General features: G+C 52.9%; 8 protein-coding genes across 8 annotated transcripts; 2 read left to right on the top strand and 6 right to left on the bottom strand.

The window, feature by feature from the left end:
- Positions 1–905: 905 nt before the first annotated feature.
- J4E78_002001 (uncharacterized protein) lies at positions 906–3,398 on the bottom strand (the record flags this gene model as incomplete). Its single annotated transcript, XM_049362651.1, has 7 exons — positions 906–1,158; positions 1,210–1,322; positions 1,371–1,856; positions 1,905–2,165; positions 2,216–2,477; positions 3,177–3,303; positions 3,356–3,398. 7 exons carry the CDS (start codon positions 3,396–3,398, stop codon positions 906–908), a joined length of 1,545 nt encoding a protein of 514 aa, XP_049225243.1.
- Positions 3,399–7,832: 4,434 nt separating this feature from the next.
- Positions 7,833–10,368, top strand: J4E78_002000 (uncharacterized protein; the record flags this gene model as incomplete). Its single annotated transcript, XM_049362650.1, has 3 exons — positions 7,833–8,485; positions 8,538–10,011; positions 10,057–10,368. The coding sequence occupies 3 exons, from the start codon at positions 7,833–7,835 to the stop codon at positions 10,366–10,368; spliced, it is 2,439 nt and encodes an 812-aa protein (XP_049225242.1).
- A 612-nt stretch (positions 10,369–10,980) lies between these two features.
- Positions 10,981–11,994, bottom strand: J4E78_001999 (uncharacterized protein; the record flags this gene model as incomplete). Its single annotated transcript, XM_049362649.1, has 3 exons — positions 10,981–11,175; positions 11,265–11,929; positions 11,991–11,994. 3 exons carry the CDS (start codon positions 11,992–11,994, stop codon positions 10,981–10,983), a joined length of 864 nt encoding a protein of 287 aa, XP_049225241.1.
- A 927-nt stretch (positions 11,995–12,921) lies between these two features.
- J4E78_001998 (uncharacterized protein) lies at positions 12,922–13,550 on the bottom strand (the record flags this gene model as incomplete). The annotated part of the gene is made up of 3 exons (XM_049362648.1): positions 12,922–13,396; positions 13,448–13,487; positions 13,541–13,550. The coding sequence occupies 3 exons, from the start codon at positions 13,548–13,550 to the stop codon at positions 12,922–12,924; spliced, it is 525 nt and encodes a 174-aa protein (XP_049225240.1).
- Positions 13,551–15,104: 1,554 nt separating this feature from the next.
- Positions 15,105–16,855, top strand: J4E78_001997 (uncharacterized protein; the record flags this gene model as incomplete). The annotated part of the gene is made up of 2 exons (XM_049362647.1): positions 15,105–15,110; positions 15,209–16,855. 2 exons carry the CDS (start codon positions 15,105–15,107, stop codon positions 16,853–16,855), a joined length of 1,653 nt encoding a protein of 550 aa, XP_049225239.1.
- Positions 16,856–17,076: 221 nt separating this feature from the next.
- Positions 17,077–18,204, bottom strand: J4E78_001996 (uncharacterized protein; the record flags this gene model as incomplete). The annotated part of the gene is made up of 3 exons (XM_049362646.1): positions 17,077–17,350; positions 17,406–17,890; positions 17,956–18,204. 3 exons carry the CDS (start codon positions 18,202–18,204, stop codon positions 17,077–17,079), a joined length of 1,008 nt encoding a protein of 335 aa, XP_049225238.1.
- Positions 18,205–19,278: 1,074 nt separating this feature from the next.
- J4E78_001995 (uncharacterized protein) lies at positions 19,279–20,032 on the bottom strand (the record flags this gene model as incomplete). The annotated part of the gene is made up of 4 exons (XM_049362645.1): positions 19,279–19,317; positions 19,366–19,433; positions 19,541–19,791; positions 20,025–20,032. The coding sequence occupies 4 exons, from the start codon at positions 20,030–20,032 to the stop codon at positions 19,279–19,281; spliced, it is 366 nt and encodes a 121-aa protein (XP_049225237.1).
- A 350-nt stretch (positions 20,033–20,382) lies between these two features.
- Positions 20,383–20,791, bottom strand: J4E78_001994 (uncharacterized protein; the record flags this gene model as incomplete). Its single annotated transcript, XM_049362644.1, has 2 exons — positions 20,383–20,673; positions 20,726–20,791. The coding sequence occupies 2 exons, from the start codon at positions 20,789–20,791 to the stop codon at positions 20,383–20,385; spliced, it is 357 nt and encodes a 118-aa protein (XP_049225236.1).
- Positions 20,792–20,875: the final 84 nt, after the last annotated feature.

Here is a 20,875-nt window from a genome sequence, read left to right as displayed (position 1 = left end):
CGCTGCATCCGCTCTGCTCAAGCCACGATAACACAAGAGTTCCTAACGCTCAGTGAGGAATACCTTCCCAATACCAACATCTTCGAAAGACCCATATATCGCAAGTGGGTCGCTTTTACACGGCAGAAGCCGTGTTCCCCACGCGTGCCCTTCGAATTGCCGGGACCAGTAAGGTGCAAAGCTGCACGTAGATATGCCGTTCTTGGGTATAGAGCACAGCGCCCGTCTCTCGATATTTTCACTAATACTTTAACAGTCATCTCCGCAATCGAGAGGGATGCGCTATAGCCATGGACATGAGTAAGAATCGAACCACAATCATCTACCGACTCGAGTAGACTCTCGATCACGAATGCCGTTTGCCATAGTGAAGTTCCTAGCGGGATCGCCCGTGTAAAGAGTCGAGATGTTCCACCGATCGCCACACCGGTTTGATTCTTCCGGTCTAGCCTTGGCATCACATTGATCAGAGTGGGTACAGAAGAGCCACAAGAGCCACATGGCTGGAAGCCGATAGTGGAGTTTGGCGCTAGATTGCTTTCCGCGGACTCGAAGGAGAGTTATTTGGAAGGCCTGGCGCTGCTAGGGCCGGGTTCGGATACTTTCAGGCAATCGTGCACTTGCTGCTTATATTCAAGTATGTTCCATTTTCGTTTGTATCGTTCCTTTCCGATTCCCAATTACTACACTCCCCAGGCCTTACTCCCGGACATTTGATTACAAGACATGATTACCCAAAGACGGCTTTTCGCGGACAGCGGCCCTGCGATGTGACCAACGCCCCAAGATACGTGAAGGATACGCCGATTGCGACCAAGAGATGCGAAGATGAACTTCACCAAGAACCCGATGATGGACTAAACTCCGAAAGAATAACATGAACAACCCAAAACGCTGCAAGAATATCATGCTACCGGCTTGATCGGGATATGCCCCTCCAGTTGCGGCATAATCTCGAGGATCTTTGGATCGACAGTCCAGTTGTTCAGGTCGGCGATGGTACTCTCAAAAAGTGGTGTCATACGGGTGTAGCCGGATTCAATGTCCCAGTAATGGCACGCATCGTCCGCGTATGGCCATGTGATACCGATCAATCCAACGAGATGTACAACTGGATATTCCTGGGGATGCGCATACAGCAGCTGGCGTACTTGAGGCCTGTAGGATGGTCAGTAAGAATCAGAAGATTTGAAGAGCCGGCGAACGTACCAGGGAACAAGGTCAATGAGCATATCGTACGGTGACGTCTCCTGCTTTCCTGCGGGTGGCATCAACCACTCCGGACTTGCGTTCACGTTCTCCACACTGGGCCATATGAGGAACTGCAGAAGGATTAGCTCCGACTTCGTGCCGTGCGAAACATTACTTACGCGCATCAATTTAGTCAAAAGCCATGTAGACGCAAGTCTGACTGGCAGAGGGGACGAGGGAAGCAGCCTGTTGACTGTTCTGGAACACCACGTCGAGACTGGCTGCGCATCCTGAGGGTCCAAGAAGCCCAGCAAAAGAGTATCGACATCGATCTCCGATCTTCCAAATATCTGGGGCTCGCTCCACCCATTCGCGAGCTGATCTCGTTTGGTCCTCCGATAGAACGCGCAATCGAAGCCGAATTTGTTGAGGGCATTCGCCGCAGCCTCGAGGCTGAGTGGAGAGGGGTTCGCGGCCACAGTCACGTCGACGGGATTGTCGTGGGAATAGGCCAGCGAAGACTGGCTCTGTTCTCTTTCTTCACGGGAAGAACCGCCGTACGATGAGCCGGCCAAGGGGTGCGTGTGACCAGGAAAGGGCTCGCTACTGCTTGGAGTTCCAAACGAATCGGCGTCTGCAAGGGCAGGTGTTGGACCCAGAGACTCCTTTTCTTCAGTCAGCAACAGGCCATGAGTGGTTGAAGCGAAACGTACCGAAAGCGCTTTCTTGACCTCCTCAGCTGAATGGTGTGCGAAACCATTCTTCTCCAGCTCGGACGCCCAGTTTGCAGCCGATGCACGATCCGGTGCCATTGCCAGCAGCGACACGACGGACTTCATATCATCCAACTCCTTGGCTAACCGCCTGACATGGGCCCGCAGTTGAGTTGTCGTTTTGCCATCTTCGGCGACATCGTAGACACATGTGAGGTTCTTGGATTGGCAAGTGTTGCACTTGGGCCTCACGCCGTCGCACTGCGCATGTGTCAGTGTGCCTGTGGCATACGCGCACAACGGGTACGTACCTTGGACTTGCGCTTCCTGCAGCTTTCACATGCTATCGATGTGATCTTCCCGCGGGGCGTCCGCAACGCATACGTGCCGGCAATGGGAGACGAATGCTGCCCCCGAGCATTGGCAAGGGCGCCTCCAAGTCCCTGTTTGGGCGCCAGCGGGGCTTTGTGATTTGCAGCGGCGGACGCTGCCAGCGGGCGAATCACGAGGTTGGTTTGGTTGGTGTCGAGGTGGAGGGGCACCTGGCTTTCGTCCCACTCGGAGGGCTCCTGACTGATGAAGTGTCAGCAAAACTCAAAATCCGCGTCAAAATGGCAGCAGCAGCTGGCGATGCATCCCGACGGTCGCGCATCTGGCTTGCGCACATGGTTGCGTAGACTCGCATCGATATGCGCGCCGTCCATGGTGGTTTGGACCCCGCGCCAGCAGCCCGAATTCAACAGCCCCGAAACCAGTGCCGAAGAGAATCCTTGGAAGCGCAGCAATGCACGGGTCATCCTGACGCCGCAACGGGCAGGTATATCAAATTACCGTCGTGATAGCCAGGAGACCCTAAACGGAGCACATATTCTCCGTCGCCAATACGACATGCCGATATGCACAGCCACGGGCGGTCGTAAGACGGCTTGCAGATCCTTTCCCCGGGGATCATCGCTCGAGCAATAGCTTGAGCAATCTCTCACGATTCCCAGGTATTTCTTGGCATCTCCGGATCGTACCGGTGCTTCGAAACGTGCTCTGTATCTCTGGTGGATGATGGGGATTGGAGCCTGCCGCGAGCTCAGAGGGACGTCGTCGACTCATCGTACTGCAAGGCCATCCACCACCTTCCAGGTACTGGTTCGGCCTTTTGAGGAGTGGTAACGGAGTGCGAGGTGGGCGAAAGATGGGTCCGGTCCGGGTCCAGAGACGGGGTCGATTGCTATCGTGTGTATGCTGGTGGGGATAGTCTGCTAAGACTGACATACTCACATTTGGATTCCCTGAGCTTGTCCTACGGCTTCCGAGGCACGACGCATCAAGCGAGGATTTGCGCTACCTTGCGGAAGTCCTTCTAAAGTGTCAGGCAAGCTGCCACTGCCATACCAGTAGTTCAATCCTGCGGTATATGTTAGTGGGGGGATCAAGAGCTGGACATGATGCCGACCTACCAGGAGACGAATTCGATGATTGTGCCGGCATGAATGCGAGCATATCTCAGGGCGGAGTTATCAACAAAAGGAGCTATGTCGGAGTAAGGTGGTGGTGGAGGGAAGGATTTGCTTCTGCAAAATTCACATGGAAGATCCGCAATGCATATCGGGCATTAACTTTGTATATCCTCTACTAGAGCACTGAGCCTGAGGTTCATTAGTGCCCGGCGAACTCCTGTGCGGAACTGCTGACACGCACATAGAACTGGGACGAAGTTTCAAAAGCGTCGCCCATCTAAACACCAGCTTTCGGATGCAGCTGGATCTAGTGTTTTAGCGCACCACACAGCAACGACCGCGGGGAAATCGGGTTAGCGGACGGCACTGTTAGACTAGGCTAGAACGGCCGCTCCTACGAGATGCTGGCAAAGGCATGCGAAACCGAACGCGGACATGCGACCCCATGATACTATGTCATGAAGTTTTCGACTGGTATGAGTCGCTCTCCATCTGATTGAACAGAGATCTGTAAACCGCAAGTAGCCTCAGTACGCCATGCGCGCGATCAAGGTTGCTATGTGGAATCGGACCCTTTTTCTTGGTGTAAACATAGGTACGGTTAGATCACGCCTGTCGATCATCACTTTGCATGCTCACTGGTGCAGTGACGTGCGGCAGATCGTCTCAAATCAACTTTCAACGAAGTTCCAGGCCTCCATAGCTTAGTATCCCGTATGGTCTCAACCTAACATGGACGCTTGTTGGAATGTCGCTAGGAACACGTAGAATCTAAGCAGCGCGACGCCCTTGACCCAAGCCGGTGTGGTAATATCTAGTCGGACCGATAGCCACCAAAGCTTGCTGGACGCGCTGCCGCGTTGAAGCGCCCAACCGGGATCCGCCATGAGAAAAACGCAGTATGCTTAGACCATCAAGGATGGTAGGGTGTGACGTAGTTTTTAAGTTTACGAATGTCGGCTTCATGTGCCCTCTCGACGCCCGGACGTTAAGACCAACACGGTCAAGTAGCTTTTGCCAGGGTCAATAGTCAGGCAGCTGGGCAGGAACATTCTCCCGCACGCGCATTAGAGTGCAGAACGCCACCACGAAGCCACGCCACGCTCATATGCCTTTCTTTCTTCTATCCAAGTCGGATGGCATACCTCCGTGCAGCGAGGTAAGCAAAGCGGCGGGTATAGTGCTTCTTCCACTGCGCCTCCCGCCGGCATACGCACGAGAAAGAACTCCCGTGATCTTCTTTCCACTAGCTGGATGCTCGACTTCGACGCATAGTGGGTTATAGACAGACTACGCGGGGATACGGCGTCGAGGCTGAAACTTTCCACAACATTGCCTATGTCAAGCTGTACGGGACGCCGTCTAAGTCGATGCTATTGTAGTGGTACCTTACCTCCAAACCTGTTCCTGACCCTTTTTCAATTGTCATCAAGCAATTATTCTAAGTCGGCCCAAACTTAGCCCAAGAGGGTATTCTTACCCTAAGACGGAGCACGAGGCTTTTCAACTAGCTCCACACCATGAACGGGTACGGGGAAGACTTCGCAGTCGCTTCCTTAGATACATGGCTCTAACCACGTCTGATTGGTATCCCGATCGCATCTATGACCTAACGCCAACTCACCGAGCATTCCACCGTGCAGTGTGCAACCACGTGCTACACATCTCGGTGAGCAGAAACTACAATCAAACCCATTATTGAAGTGTAGCTGCGGTACGAAAGACTATTGAAGCCCATCTCCCTTCTGAAGCTTATGATGTTTCCCAAGTAAGCACTTTCCCTAGTCATGTTTGACCAATATCTCTCTCTGTGTTGATCGTGTCTGGATGATGTATTCTGCCCGGGCAGATATTCTGCCTCTCCCAAAAAGGAAATTGGACGCGCCTTCCAAGCTCGATCAGCAACCTTTTGCGAGGTACTCTTAGACCATCACACCGAGATTTGCTCATCGAACTCCGTCTGTAACCTTGGGCTATGAAGTCTCGAGTACACAGGGATCGCAGAGTTTACGGCTTCTTGCGGACCTGCGCTAGACTTTGCGGCCTTGGAGTCTCAGACGTCTCAGACTACTATGGGCTCTACTGCTGCCCATTCACCCATTGAACCGTGATCAGACCCTGGCCGAGGATCTTCACAACTTGGTAATGCTTCAATCTATCCCAGAGCTAGATCATAGGTTCTAGATGTGAGAGTTGTCTCACTGGTAGGTCATTCTCTACTTGCGTACTTTCAAGACCTGAAATTTTTCCATCTGTTCTTGATCGCTGCTGAGGAGACATGAAGTCGCAAGGATAACTGGGGGCTGGTTAGAGAATAGAAGTTGAGGGCATAGTTCAGGGCCGGCTAGGTGTGCTGTGGTGTTCCCCGGTGTGGCCGGTCTTCGCCGGTAAATGACGTTAGGCAACATAAATCCGTGGATTGGTACGTTGATTTGGAACAGATGGCTCGCACATATGGCAGAACTAGAAAGCTTACTTTGCAAGCGTCGAAGAGGCGTAGAAGAGAATTGTACGGAGGATATCGATCGAGGTCCAGACCTGACTTCATCTCAGTCCCCTGCTGTCGGTTCTCCATCTTGTCCCGGTAGTCTGGCACACGCTATATCAGGGTCTCTACCGTTTCGTGCCTTCAGCACGTCAGTGGCTACGGAAGCCACGCCGACGTTCGCGATTGGTTCGGAACTTCGTCCAATCTAGCCACAGGGTCATCCAAACCCCGAAGATCTTCGGTGACATACGTGAATAGCGCACACAATGAAGTGTTTGAAAACGTGGCTAGCAGAGCTATCAGATCAAGTACGCTTCGGGTAACGTACTCATTCATTGCACCCGTTCCGTCCAACAACATGATGAGTACCGAAGCTCGGCTATGTTGAATATCATTTCCTGCAGGGTCAATCGTACGACTTTCATGCACCCTTTGCTCATAGGTAGCGCAAAGTTTATCTCACCTGGATTTCTCCTTTACCTAGCTACACTACGGTGTACAGTGTAGAACATTTAGTCGTACTCTGCGGTTCTGGAGAAGAGACTTGCGACTTTTGATGCCTTTGTCATAGCCTTCAGCCGAACACATGGCCCGTGTTTGCATTTCCACATGGTGGACACTTTTCTTCTTTGTACCTAGGTGGAGTGTATGTGAGCTATCGTTCACCGCTGCAACCTGTGAGCGTGACGCACACCGTGCTTTCCATACCAACACGCCTAAGGCGTGGAAGTGTCTCGTATTCTGCTGCGCGATTGTCAATCGCTTAGATAGTCGTTTGGCAAGGATAACATGCGTTCGTTCACAATGTTGATGGTGATCATGCTTGAAGCATTTCCGCGGCATGCGAGAATCGAAAAAAACAACTCGCCTACCTTACCCAGAGACATTGGCTTACTGGACTACAACCGGCATGTTACTGTTACATGGATCGGCTCGCGAATCTTAGATGCGGAAGATCTTCGTGCGCGTAAGCTACCAAGGTAGACGGAGGGAGGCGCAACACCGGGTGCTTAGCCCCATCGCATGAGACCCGTCACCAAAGGCTGCACAGCCTCGGTAGGCGTCGAGGCGAGGCGAGGATACTTTCGGCGGGATGCATCCGATGCTATTTGTTACAGGCGATCCAGTTGATATTGGGCAGTGACACAGCAACTACAACCCGTAACGAAGTCGTTTTGTGGAACTCCCCTGCGAAGAGTCATGGACTGCTGTCGTGGATTTCGACATGAATCACGGGAATCAGACCATCGCCGCTTTGGCCCCTCGCAAAGCGGAAAGAGCAAGAAAGCACGGCACGATGAGGCACAAGTGCGCTGTCAGTTGATCATGAACTGTCCTTGGACGCCTTACCAGCATACACACCCTTTTTGACGCTGTCCAGGACCATACAACTGGGTAAATTTCATCTGGCCGTTGCTTGCGTCAACGGAAGCGGCGTCTGGTCAAAGCAGACGTCTTGTTCTAGCCGCTACGAAGTCTTTCGTAAGGTTGGTAATTCTATAAACGTCGGAGTAGAGTACGTACGGGTAAGTCCACCTGGGCACTTCGTCAAGTCACTCGGGCGGGCTTGGGAAACATCCCAACGGCTCAAAAGCTTGGACTTCCACTACATATTGTTGTATCAAATAACCTGACCAATCGACCGAGATGATATCGAGAACATTGAGCGCTGGCTTGGAGAGGCAAACGTGGTCTTGCTGAGGGATGGATTATTAGGTCACGTGCCTGCTTAGGTAATGCCTAAAGCTCTGACTTCATTGCACTTTCCCCGCTGAATCGCGAAGCCAACCGCGACGAGACCACGACGAATTCACCCATCACCAGCGCGTTCCTACTCACCATCTCGGTGCGGTCGCGCTTGTCTCTCCTTCTCTGCTACACAGTCAGTGATAGAGACACTCAATCTTCTCATCAACAAGAAGCAAGCTGACGCCAGAATTTATCTTCTGAAGCAAGATAGCGCGGTCCAGCATCATAGCAAGAGCCAACATGGCAGCGTCTCGCTCAAGTTCAGCTTCAGAGGGCGAGGTCTTGGATACCCGACACAAGGCAAACACAGTCAACTCGCGCGACGAACCTGCGATTAACGGCTCAAGCAGGTCCTTTGGACTGGATGGTGCTTATGATAACTACCGCGCATTGAGTCGCTCCCCTTCGCCATACCGCCGCAAGCGCACCCCATCACGCTCTCCGTCACCCTATCGGAGGAACCGCGCCGTCGACCGATCGCCATCGCCCTATCGACGAAGCCGAGCCGACCACACTGGGAATGATGCAAGGGGCTACAAGCGCAAGGCCTCTCCGCCGCGCAGTCGTCCTGACAAGCGGTATCATGCTGATCGTGGCAGACACGGTGACCCTCGACGGGCTCCAGGATCGTACCAGGGAGGCTTTGTCAAGGAACAGAAGGATGTACCAGACCGATCACACGCCAGGCCCATATCATACGCCGAAGTCGAGAACCCCAACCCCGTGCCAGACTTCCGAGAGCCGCTGCCTACCGACAAGCGACCACAGAACTCGCGTCACGGAGATCAGCAGCGCGACAAGTCTCGTCAGTCGCAGCCACAGAAGCAACAGGCACCGTCAGAACGCCCCAAGGCCGAGGCGAACAAGGCAAGCGTGACAGAAGATGTTGAGATGTAAGTGTACCCAGTGCCAAATGATTCCTCTACACAACTGACTCTGCAATAGGACCTCCGTTGACGATACGACTGAGTACACCCCGGCCCCTGTCGAAGAGAAAGTTCCCACTCAAGAATCGCGTGAAGAGAAACGTCGCCGCTGGGCTGCTATACGCGCCGCTGCTTCTGAGCAACAGAAGCCGAAAGACAGTCTGCTTCAGCAGGCTGTGCTGACGAATGCATCTGAAGCGGCAACCCCTAATGTCGGATCGCCAGCGGCCCACGCCGACAGTCCCATCTCACCGTTCGCATCGCCCCGTAATGGCGACCTCGACTCCGTACCAGCTTCACCAGACGTTATGGTAATCGACAAACAGAACGTAATCAGCGAGGGCAACAGTCCTGCGGTAGCGAGTCCATCCGCGGCGGATTACGACCCGCTACAGGACATGCTGGACGACCGCGATCGCGCTGCCAAGAAGAACCAGAACACCGAAGTATCCTCGGATGCGTACCGCGAGACCGACCCGAAAGCCCTCTCTACACTTCCAGCTGAGAAAGTAGCACCTGTCAAGAAACAAAAGAAAGAGTTCGACATGTTCGCTTCTGATGACGAAGACGAGGAAGAAGATGTCGGAACTGAGGAGGCTGTTGTTGCGAAAGGCACTGTGCTTGACGAGAAGCTGCTCGACAATTGGGACGACCCCGAAGGCTACTACAAACTGATCAGCAACGAGCTAGTGGATGGTGGACGCTATCGCATGATCAAGGGTCTTGGCCGTGGTGTCTTTGCCAACGTCGCACAAGCTGAAGAAGTCAGGGCTGACACCGGAGATTCAAATCCCAGGATAGTCGCTATCAAGATGATTCGCCGGAACGACTTGATGAGAAGAGCCAGTCAGAAGGAAATGGACTTCCTGCGCAAAGTCAACGAGGCAGACCCACAGGACAAGCGTCACATTATTCGCTTATTGGGTTCTTTCGACCACAAGGGCCATCTGTGCATCGTGTTCGAACACATGTCGAAGAACCTGCGAGACCTGCTCAAGGAAGAGACCAACGGCCACGGCCTCACACTTCCAGCTGTCCGCATCTATGCGCGTCAGATGTTTCTTGGTCTCCAGCACTTGCAGAACTGTCAGGTCATCCACCTTGATCTAAAGCCAGACAACGTCCTAGTCTCTGCTGACAAGAAAACTATCAAGCTCGCCGATTTCGGTACCGCTGTCGACAAGCGAGACGTGATCGAGCGCACTGAGTACCTCGTTAGTCGATTCTACCGCGCACCCGAGATCATACTTGGTATGGAGGTTGGCTATCCTGTCGACATGTGGGCTGTGGGTTGCACTGTGTATGAGCTATGGACTGGTAAAATCCTCTTTACCGGACGGTCTAACAACCAGATGATCAAGTCTTTTATGGACTGTCTGGGATGGCCAAGCGAGAAGCTGCTCAAGAAGGGTCTCGTCAACAATATTCTCGATAACTTTGAGTTGGGTCCACCGTTGAAGTTCATCAGTCGGGAGGTGGATCAGTACAACAAGGTAAGCGCTTTTGTCCCTTTAAGAGGTAAAGCTAACGAGCCAAAGCTCTCTGTCCGTAAAATTGAACAGCAGAAGAAGATCAACCGCGATATGAAGACGCGAGTTCATGAAGCTGCCCGAAGCATCTCCACTGGAGGACCTACCGTGGGCGAGCTGAACGATCTTGCGGATCTGTTGAGCGCAAGTCTACACATGAACGTCGAAAAGCGTCTATCGCCAAAGGAAGCTCTCGCGCACAAATTCTTCGCCAGTAAGAACCCCGCGCCTAAGACCGCCACACCTGCAAAGTCTGCTGTCGTCAAGCCACCCATGATGAAACGTGGCAATCCAGTTGGTACCTCCACTATTCGTCGGTAAGCTCTACAACATGGATTTCAGCGTTGCAATTTTCTTGACTTTTGGCGTTGTTCTGCTTCTTTGCTTTGAGCGTGAAAATAAGGACCGTCTTCGAAGAAGACGGCTAGGGCAAGGGCTTGGACTTTGGTGTATGGAGTATGAACAACTAACACAGGACCTTATAGGCTGCCATCAGACTGGTTTCCAGTATCGGAGATGGAGCCTGCGGAGAACATAGACAAGGGTAATCGGTCTACGGAGTGAGTAGGACACATTTACCGTGGGGTCGGGTACCACTGGGTTTGAGTCTCACGGCGCTGCTCATTTACAACTTTCGACCATGGTTCACTTCACGGTTACCGGTTACACGACAATCAATGGAGCAGATGTGTGGTGGACTCGGATCGAAAAGTAAGTGCTGCTGTGCACTTGCTTGTGGGTGGGCCTTCTTGTGGAATCGGCCTTGGACGTCCCTAGAAGAACTCCCGATCCATGTGAAATTTTCGGTGGAGGAAAGGTGATGAGGTGGAAAGTTAGTTCACATGTATAATATTGGGCACCCGGTATCTCAAGATACAGTCAATATGATGCGTGTAGTGGAATAATCAATGTGCTATACATCTTGTCTATACTTCAAGCATCAATCTCTCCTCTCAAGAACGCTTTGACTTTATCACCCCAAACGACCTGACGCTTGTAGATAGTCATGGCTGGTACGCTGCCCAGGCCCAAGCCGTCGATAGCTTCCGCAAGAACCTGCCCACTTCCCTCGTCCCTCAATTCACGTAGGGGATACTGGTAGGTCTTGTTCTCGTTAGCCGAATCCAGCTAGCAAAGCCAGCCAAACGTACCTTGAACGCAAAGACCAGTGCTCCAGTCTTTGGTAAACGATGCAACGTCTGCCTTTCACACCTTACTACCGACTTGTTCAGATCAATCTCCTCTACATCCTCCACTTCTTGCTTTCTTTGCATCTCCTCTTCACTCATATGATTACCCTGCAAGCAGAACAGCTCCCCATTCGTACTGATGCTCCAATTACTCCGCTTAACGATCTTGCCCACAGGCAGATTGGCAAAGAAGCGATCCATGCTCTTCTCTAGCTTTGCCGCGTACCCGGGGACGGGAGCGTGGATGTCAGCGAGGAGTTGGCCGAGTTTTGAGCGTGTGTTGAAGCCGCTTGGAAAGCAGTTTACAAAGGCCGTTAGTACGTATTTCGTGGGAACAGTAGGCGAAGATGTAGGAGGAGAGGGAGTGAGTAAAAGGAATTCCGTATCGATGTTCGCACCTAAGATCTCAAGTGCTTCTTCTCCGTTTGGCATATGTAGTGGGATGAGGGTATCTGTGACGTGGTTCCGCAAATGTTTGCCTGATTCTGTGATGCGGTATAGGCTTGGGAAGCGTTGGGGTAGGTACGTTCCTATGAGCCATTCGTAGAGTTCTTGGACTGCGGGGACGGCTTCTGGGTTGCACGCAATGACTTCGTGGTGTTCTTGATTGAGGAGCTTCGTTCGAATTTGTAAACGTGTGCAGTAGGTGTTGTCCACGGCTAGGAGGTTATTTAGGGTGGTGTTCTCAAGAGCTGTTATGTCATCTGTGTCAGTGCTTGTCATAGTGTTCAAGATTCATGATGGAGACGCTACCCATGGTCATATGAAACTTCGGTTTGAAAGGACGAAGCTTGAGAGGTGCTTCTGTTTCGAGGTTGAAGTTTGGGAGCGGCGTAATGGCATTGTATACGGCTTCTGGATTTATAGACTCGAGTTTGTTGGTGCTTGGTGATGTTGTCGGCGCCCGCCAAGGTCTCTGGATTACCGGTTGTTATCAATGTCTCTAAGGGAAGATGCAATACTGGAGACTTCATACACTGACAGCCTTTTGTAGTCGACCTCGCTGGGACAATGCCAGAACAATTACCCCCGCCAGCAGCAGCAACCATGCTAGTGGCTTATCGACAAGACTAAGTTGATCCATGGTTGTATTCGATTATCTTTCAAGGCGTGTCAAACAGATGGTCTGGATGTATTTGATATCTAAAGCGCCCGCCAAGCATATAGGGCGTCGTTATGACATCGGGGAGAGGATGGGAAGCATGAACTAAGAGACGCTACAAGCGCGGTGAGTCTGCTATCAGTCGTGTTGAGGTAAGTGGGATTTGATTGCCTATCAGAGCTAACCCCGCATTCGGGCGGTTACGCTAAGATGTTGTACTAGGGGCAGGCTATGTTCAAGCCATGCATTCATCAACTCTCACTTAAGACTGGTCCGGTGCTAGGTGTCAAGGCGTACGATAAACCATTACAAGAATATGAAGATGCTTGATTTCACGTTAGAGAGCCCTTCGAAACCGAGAAACCCCTTCAGTCCTTGCCTACGTGCCTTTTGGCTGGATCCGTGTACATGCAGTTGCTTTGGCACAGGCTTGTAGTATATATGGCATGACGGTTTTATCGGATCGCAAACCGTTACAGGACCATGCGCGGCGACACATGGCGAACGGATACCATTCCTTCAGCCTCAATGAGGCAGATTTAGGCTCCACAGCATTCTTGCTAGACGTCTGTCTTGTCGGGTCTACGCCTTGGTGTCTTCGGCCTCGGGATGACCCACAGGCACCAGCTTGCCCACAACCAAATACTTCTCCTCGAATCTCTCCTCCCATCCCCTCAGCGCATCCATCTGCTCGGCATCCAGACCCTCGAGAGTGTCCAGCGGTCCGTCCAAATCCTTGGTCAACATGTCCTCGTCAAAACTACCACAGGCGAGGCCTCTCGAGGCATCTCGGCCAGCGAAGTTTGCATAAGGGCCACCAGGTCCGTAGAAGTTGCGACCGGATGTAACGTCAAAGACACGGCCACGGACGGCGAGGTAGACGGGCATGTTGTTCAAGCCATTGTAGGGGAAGAGCGAGGGCGGGGTGAAGGTGCGGAAGACGGTTGGCGGCGGGGCGCGAGGGAGGGTTTGCGGGGCGGCTGGCTTGAGGCGGAGATAGACGAGCAGGCCGAGGAGAGAGAAGAGGATGATGTTTATTGGGGTGAAGACGGAGGCGCTGGAGGGCTGTGAGCTAGGTGTTGGTGAAGGAGCGGAGCTGGTTGCTTACGCGTGGGTTGCCGCTGGCTCCGGCAGAGGTGATGGGAGTGCTATTGCGGTTAGCGCGACGTTGTCCCAGAAGGTGGCTCTTGTAGAGACATACCATCTGACATGGCTGCGGGTGATGTGCTACAGCTGTGCTAGAGTGGTGACGGTGAAGGGTGCTGGCGTGGTCGAGGGTCGGCGGGGAGCTCGGTCGACATGACAGCCGATGATGCAACCCCAAAGACTCTCTCAGCACTAACCAGCCATCCATGCCAAACTATCACGGACGTCCGCCGGCTGACATGCAAGGGCCGAATCGAGACATATGTACAGACGATTGAATCGCATGCGGCCTGCCATCTGCCCGTCAAAGGGGCGCCATCACAGCTGGGAAGCACGGCACTGCATGTGAGACATAGCCACCGGCCTGCACAACCACGGATGATGACGGCTGCCCTCTTTCACCGGAGAGTGGCCATGGTAATCTTAGATACTTCGACTCCACTTGCACCGTGACCGCACAACCGCAAGCACGCGCCCATCTGCGCGCAGACGTTGAGCATCGCGCCGCTGCACCCAGCCCATCCCTGCCGCGCTGCCTCTGAAACAGGGCCCTTTCCAGCCCTGAAACGCGCGACAGCGATTCATTTCCACCGTGCTGGGACGCGCTGATTCGCCCACGCCGCCTCTTGCGCCTCGGCCCTATCCCGTCCAAACATTGTGTCGCAAACCAATTCGCTGCTGTCGAACCGCTGTGTGAAGACAAAGACTTGCGGCACCGGTGCGATATCCTGCCGCTGGCGCTTTGGTCGAGGCGCAGTTCGCGAGTGTTTGTGGGGTGTTCTCCTAGATGCACTGGGCCGGCACTGATACCCGTCGACAACTCTACCTCGACTTGGTCGCCCTCCCTCATTTACCAAAATTACGCCCTCGGTGCTGCTGCAGCGCCCGAAGGATTCACGGCTTGAAGCTTACGTGCTGTTTCTTTGTTTAATCTGGCATCAACCATCACAACAACAACACAAACAGTCAACACCAACTCCACACCTCTTTCTTTACGCATAATTACACCCGGTACGTACTCATATTCCTTATCTCATCACCAGCTCTTTTGGCCTTGGTACTTGCGTCCTCGACATCGCCCGTTGGTTTATACGCTTGCCATGCAATCCGGTCCTGGGATGGGACGCAATGCCAGGTTGCACAGAAAGAGCTGGTGTTTGTGTCATTCAGATACAGTAAAGGCATCTGGTAGTGCCCCTCCGCATCTCTGATCGACGGTCCATGTCTCTCGCCTATCGCCCGCACCGACAACTATCTCCACCAGATCTAGGACCGGGCCAAGTCTCGCGATGTCGATGGGTTTCAAAAAGCATACAACAATCATGCAATCAGTGCAATGGCTCTTGAGGTTGCTGCGAAAAGGAGAGGCTTGCTGAAATAAGTAGCTCGGGGCCGCTGAGAATACCGCCTTCCATACTTCGTGATGCTTATGTATACTTGCACCAATATCGAGCCGGGCTAATATTCGTTTCATGCAGATTCGCCCATAATGTGGAAACGATTACAGGGCGCCGTCCGAGATAGGGAGAGGCATGCGCAAATAGGAAACCCCGTACTTCTTGAAACCACCTATGACGAGGATCAACTGAAGCGCAATCCCAAAGTGACCGACCTGCAAAATGGCAGTCACCATAATTATGCGCTCCCTCAACTATCGCAGTAAGTATCGCAATTTCGTTTGCTCACTTACCGCTGATTGTCTCGCAGTTTATTGTCTCCCCAGGAACCTCCCAACTACAGAGCCTCAGAAGTACCCACGGCCTCCTCCATCTACTCACAAGACACACTCTGCTACAATAACGACAACCCCACCGGCAGATCGCCCTCCGCATACGAAGACATATCACCTCCCAGCTCTCCGGAACCGGAACAGTACTCCTCTTTTAACCTACCGCGAAGATTCCGCTCGATGCGTGACGTGTCACCCATGGACGACGATCGCAGACAACTCGAAGACGATTCCCGCGCGGGCAGCCAGATCCCCGTCCTACGCAGAGCGCCGTCTGTCCTTCGGAATGGTGACGCTCCACCAGCACCCAAGCAGAAGTTCTGGGAGGGCAAGCTTGCGCCAAATGCGAAAGTGAAGTGGGATGAGTATTCAGGCGAGCCTAATAGTGCAGGGAAGGCCGCTTCAGTCGATCCAGGCTCTTATGCGAAAGGTGTGCCGTCATCAGACCCTAGGCCCATGGGGTATCAGGTTTCAGTCAGTGGTCCTGAGAAAAAGAACACAAGTTTTGGGGAGCGCGTTGGCCGCTTCGGGTCGAAGCGCTCACCACCGCCCGTGGAGCCGTGGAGCCGAGCGACGGGACGATCAGAAATCGCTCCTCCGCTCAAATACCAGCCTGCAGACAAACCACTTCAAATACCACGCAAGACGATTTCACCAAGCACGGACCAAGCGAGGTCAAACGCGCTTGCAGCTGCCATTGATTCCGCACCCAAGCTGCCTGACACTCAAACTGTAACAACCGAAATGGCGCCCAAGGATCCACGCGATAACGATATGCGTTACAACGACGGCATTAAACCCATTGTCCCGCTCAAAGTAGGGAAGAACACGCCTCTTCGAAGCGGTCACATCTCTCCAACCTCACCTTCAGCAGGTCTCGGTATAAGCACATCGTACCCGAGCCCCATCACACCAACCAATCGCACTCAACTGAACCAGTCCCCGGCCACCGTAGAGCCAGTAGAACAGACGTTGTACCCCACCTTGCGGACTGCGACGCCGCCATACAACAAAGAGACGTCAGAGAAGGACAAGCACGCACCCATCAGCCGGTTTTCGTGGACTACCTACAACAGTGCGGGGACATACCAACACTCACCACCACCTTCACCGCCCAACGGACTCTCGTCCTCGCAAGGAAAGCGCGTCGTAACCGAGCCCATATCGGCCGCTTCCTCGATCCTAAACCGTCGCCGCCCCGTACCCCCCTTAGACAGGGAACCCGCACCCATGGCCAAAGTCTACACCCCCAGCCCGAGATCCCCTTACGCCTCCTCCACCTTCTCCAACTCATCACAAAAATCACAAAAGGCGCTTCCGCTACCTCCTTCCCAACTCAGTGCCATCGACCACATCGCCTACTTGGAATCGCAGCAAGAAGATCTACGCATCCGTCGCAACAACGTGTATCGTTTGCTCAAGGACTTGAACAATGCTGCGCCGCCTAACCCGCTGCTTACCGACTTTAAGAAGGCTCGGGTCGCGGAAGAGAGGAAGAAGGCGTTTCAAGAGGAGTTGGATGAGATTCGCAGGGAGGAGCATGATGTTGGCCTCAAGTTGCATCGCGCATGGAAGAAGAGGGAGAGGGATGATCCAAACTCGAACGGGAGCGCCCTGTGGGTGAGGAGGGTCACTAGCTAGATGCAGTTGACTCGGTGGCATCGAGTTGGTCCACGATGTGGAGGATTCTCTTCTTTTTCTGGCATTTGCAGTTCATACAGCGTACCTGGCGTTGCTCTCCAGGTTGCATTTACCTTGGCTCGAAGCCTTGTGGTTATCCAAACGGATACGTTTTCTTTCAGATTAGCAAGACCTTAGTTATCATACCCCGAATTTCATAACATTCCATTTTATTTTGCAGACTAGTCGACCTCAGGTACGGGCAGACCATTGACTATCATCATTCCCTCCCGTCCCAACATCTTCATTGCTTTTACCGCTTCGTCATGTCGTAATTGCTTCGTTTCTTCATCCGTTACCAACACGAAATCGTATTTGAGCAATTTTGATCCTTCCTTGACATCATACTCCTTGGCCTGTTCAGCTGTTACGGTATCTAAGCTGACAATGAGAGATTCCTTGACACCAAAGACGGCGTCGGAGGTCTCGTAGTCGGAACCACGGACGTATAATGCCCTGAACATGGCGTCAGTAGGCTATGCAAACAAAGAGTGCTGAAGCGGAGACTCACGTAACCAAGTTATCGAAACCCTCCTTCTCAAACATAAAATGCATATGGCTCGGCCTCCAGCAATGCCTACCCAATTTCTCAAGCAACTTGCCAACAGGCCCGTCGTTGGGAATTGGATACGGTACGGGTACGATACCCTTGAACCAAAATACGCCATCCTTGTCACTCCTTATAACCGCACGGCCATCTGCTTTGTCACCCCTGTTCTCATACTGCACGTCGTATTTGCCTTTGGAGTCTGTTTCCCACACGTCGATCTTGACGTCTGATACGGGCTCGCCGTTCGTGGTTTTGACCGTGCTGAGGACGAGCAGGGACTCGCCGTCGGGATCGGCAGAGATGGAGGTGCCGTTGGAGTCGGAGGGTGCGTCGTGCGTGTGGAACGGACCGAGGACTGTGCCCTCGGTGGAGGAGGCCGGTTTGGGATGGTCTATAGAGTCTACGAGGAGAGAGAGGCCGACAATGTCTGAAAGAAGGATGAATTCCTACAACGTATTAGTACAGATCGGGTGTCTTGGTCTTGTACCACGAGGATCAGATGGAAACTTACCTGTCGCACGTCTGTGCATATTTGTCCTACCTGGGTAAGGAACTGTATGCCTGCCATCCACTCATCGAAGCTCAGGCGCGTCTCGCGTGCGAAGTCGTGTAGATGCGACACCAGACGCTCCATGACGTACTTGAGGCGCGGGTCTGCGCATTGCGAGTTTATTCGATGCACATTCTCGGTGATGTTTTCGATTGTGAGATCTTTGAGGACAGGAACCGTGGAGGCGTCTGCGCCCTTGCTAGATGCCATTGTGCCGTCTGATGAGACGTGGACGTTGCAGAGGGTTTGGAGTCGAGATTGGGCAAGCTTCAGACGAAAGATGTCACGGTCGTAGAACCAAGCACACGAAGATGAAGATGACTTCACGGCTTCCAAAGGAAAGGACACAACAAGCTTGCGAAGCTATTCGAAGAAGGGAAGGAGTGCACTTGAAGCTAGCTGCGACATTGACGAACGAAAGCAACCGCGAAGCTCGACGCGAAAGCCGCCGAATCGGGCCCCATCTCAAAAGACGTCCGCTGACGATAGCGCAAAGCTCATAGGTCGCGCAACTGCGATGGACAGGGTTGCAGGCGCCGGCAAAGAGTTCAAGAGGTGGAGGTGATGATGTCGGAGGGGCTCTCGGTACCTGGATGCGGGGCGGGGCAGCTTCCAGCGCCAGCTTACCAAGAGCTTACAAGCAGTGGCGGGCGCTACCGGACAAATATCCTTCCTTTGCCAGTCCATATCCTCATCATGAAAATGCTTGACATGTCTACAGTTCCCCTCCCCAACTATCTTTCTTCACTCATTGATCTGCTCTTAATGACTGAACATGCGGCCTGTTGGCTCACTATACACCAATTATGCCATCATAGTTTTGGCTTCTTCATATGATAGCAGCTACTAGCTGCACTCGTGTGCCACTCACGATGCCCCGAAGTTCATCAACAGCTAGTTCTCGAATAGCTATCACGTCGACACCAGCCTGGTCATCTTCCGGAACACGGCACCGAGATTCGTCTCGATCTGTACAACTGCTTCGCAATTAGCCTAAAGGATTTGTGTCGCTCAAGGTGCAGGAACAACACAGTTAATACACGTGCATATGCGAAGAACGAGTTGGATCAATTTCTTCCATATTGCTGTAAAGCGGATCGTGACAGTAACCTATGCGCCGTGATTGTTCCCGCCCATCAACCCAAACGCCGGCCGCGTACCGTCAATCCATGATAAGACCAGGAAAGTGAACATGACTGAGGAAAGTGAAGGGTAATCCTTATTCCACTGTGTTCTCACAGTAGACAGAGGAAAGTGAAAGCTGTTGAACAACTCCAGGTGAGATTAGACGTTGTTCTTGGGGTTCTCGGGTGAAGCCTTCCACTGTGAAGTGTTAGCATGGTTACTCATTATTATACGGAGATGACGTACCTTCTTGCCAAGCTCTTGCTGTTGCTCCTTGAAAGAGAGATCCTTGTACTCATCGCGGTGGGCCTTGACTGTTATCGTTCGTTAGCGGATCGGTCGTCCCCTGAGGTGTTGTTCTTGCGCCTGGAGGAACGCGTCCGAATAACGCGTCAAAACGCGTCAAACGATGCAGACTTACAGTATGCTTGCATCTTGATCATCGCGTTTCTCGCGTTGCCCTTCTTGGCGATGCGACCGCCTTTAGGACCAGCCTTCTTGACACCCGCGGTGCTAGCCGGCTTCGGTGTCGCAGTCTTGGTGGTGGTAGCAGCCATGACGAATAGCAGATACTGATTGAAGGTGGTATTAGTTTGTGAACGGAGAAAGTGGGTGGAAGTAAGTCGCAGAGGTAGAGCTGTCGTTGTGGTGTTGATGAGAGGTGAGCGTGAACTGTAGGTTTATTGACAGAAGGCGCGACCCAGACCGCGCTAAGCTACACTGGGCCTACCACCCTACTTTATGGATTCGATAGCCCGCCTGGGTATTTGCGCGACGTTAGAAACATAGTCTCGCGTGATTGGCGCAGCTGTTCACTTGAAACGTGTAGCGATATGCGCCCCCAACTCTCTTTCAGAAGCAAGGTATGCGGCATAGAACGCATGAATGTGTCTCCGGAAAGAGACATTGCCATTGCGCAAGTCATGAGCTGACATGAGCGAAATTGTCGCCTTTATAGTCTCACTTTCGTTCGAAGTCAACCGCTCGCAAGACTATGCGGATCTTCTACGACGCAGTTCAATCTCGTGCTATGAAGGCGCAATGGCTTCCTCGGTGCTTAAATACGTCGCACTGTGGTCGATCTCCCGAGAATTCTAACACTCTGCAGAGGGACTTCCAATTCGGGGTCCCGGCATCTGAGATACCGAAAGCCATGTTGATCACCGGTATCCGAAGGCATGCACAGAGGTCCAGCTCTTGAAAACAGCGTGGCAGCATTCCGCCGAACGAGATTCAATTGTAGGGCTGTCTCCAACTACGCTCTCAGGAAACATCTGCCGTCTTCTCTTCCGTTATACGACGATGCCGAGCATCCTGAGGGTCGGTACCCCCTGTGATCAGAACCGGCCTTTCGATGCCTCGAGAGGCAATGCTGAATTTCCGACGGTGGCCACTCGGGCGCTCTGTGAGGCTAGGAGCGCGTGGTCTCGCTTTGCCGCGAGCGCGTCCGCCGATGACTGGTATCTCGTATGCGCCAGCGCGACAGCAATATAGGATAAGATCGTAGACGAGCAGCGCTGCCCATGGGCCGATGGCTACGAGGCCGAGAAAGAGCTATTCTGCGTTAGAAGATCACTTTCAATCGATGAAGCCGAGCAATACTCACGAATATGCGCGTGATCCAGGTTTCGACCACAGCCAAGTTCGCAGGTAGAATAGAAAGGAATCCCATGGCGGGGCGTAGCGGAGATTGTACACGGACGGGACGAAGATAGAGATAAAGGGGCGTCAATTGGAGGTGCAGAGGTACGAGGAG

The sequence above is a fragment of the Alternaria triticimaculans genome (assembly GCF_023758025.1).
Source record: "Alternaria triticimaculans strain BMP 0046 chromosome Unknown scaffold_2, whole genome shotgun sequence".
Taxonomy (NCBI): domain Eukaryota; kingdom Fungi; phylum Ascomycota; class Dothideomycetes; order Pleosporales; family Pleosporaceae; genus Alternaria; species Alternaria triticimaculans.
Note: the sequence above shows the minus strand (reverse complement) of the source record. Positions and strands in the feature narration are given on the sequence as shown.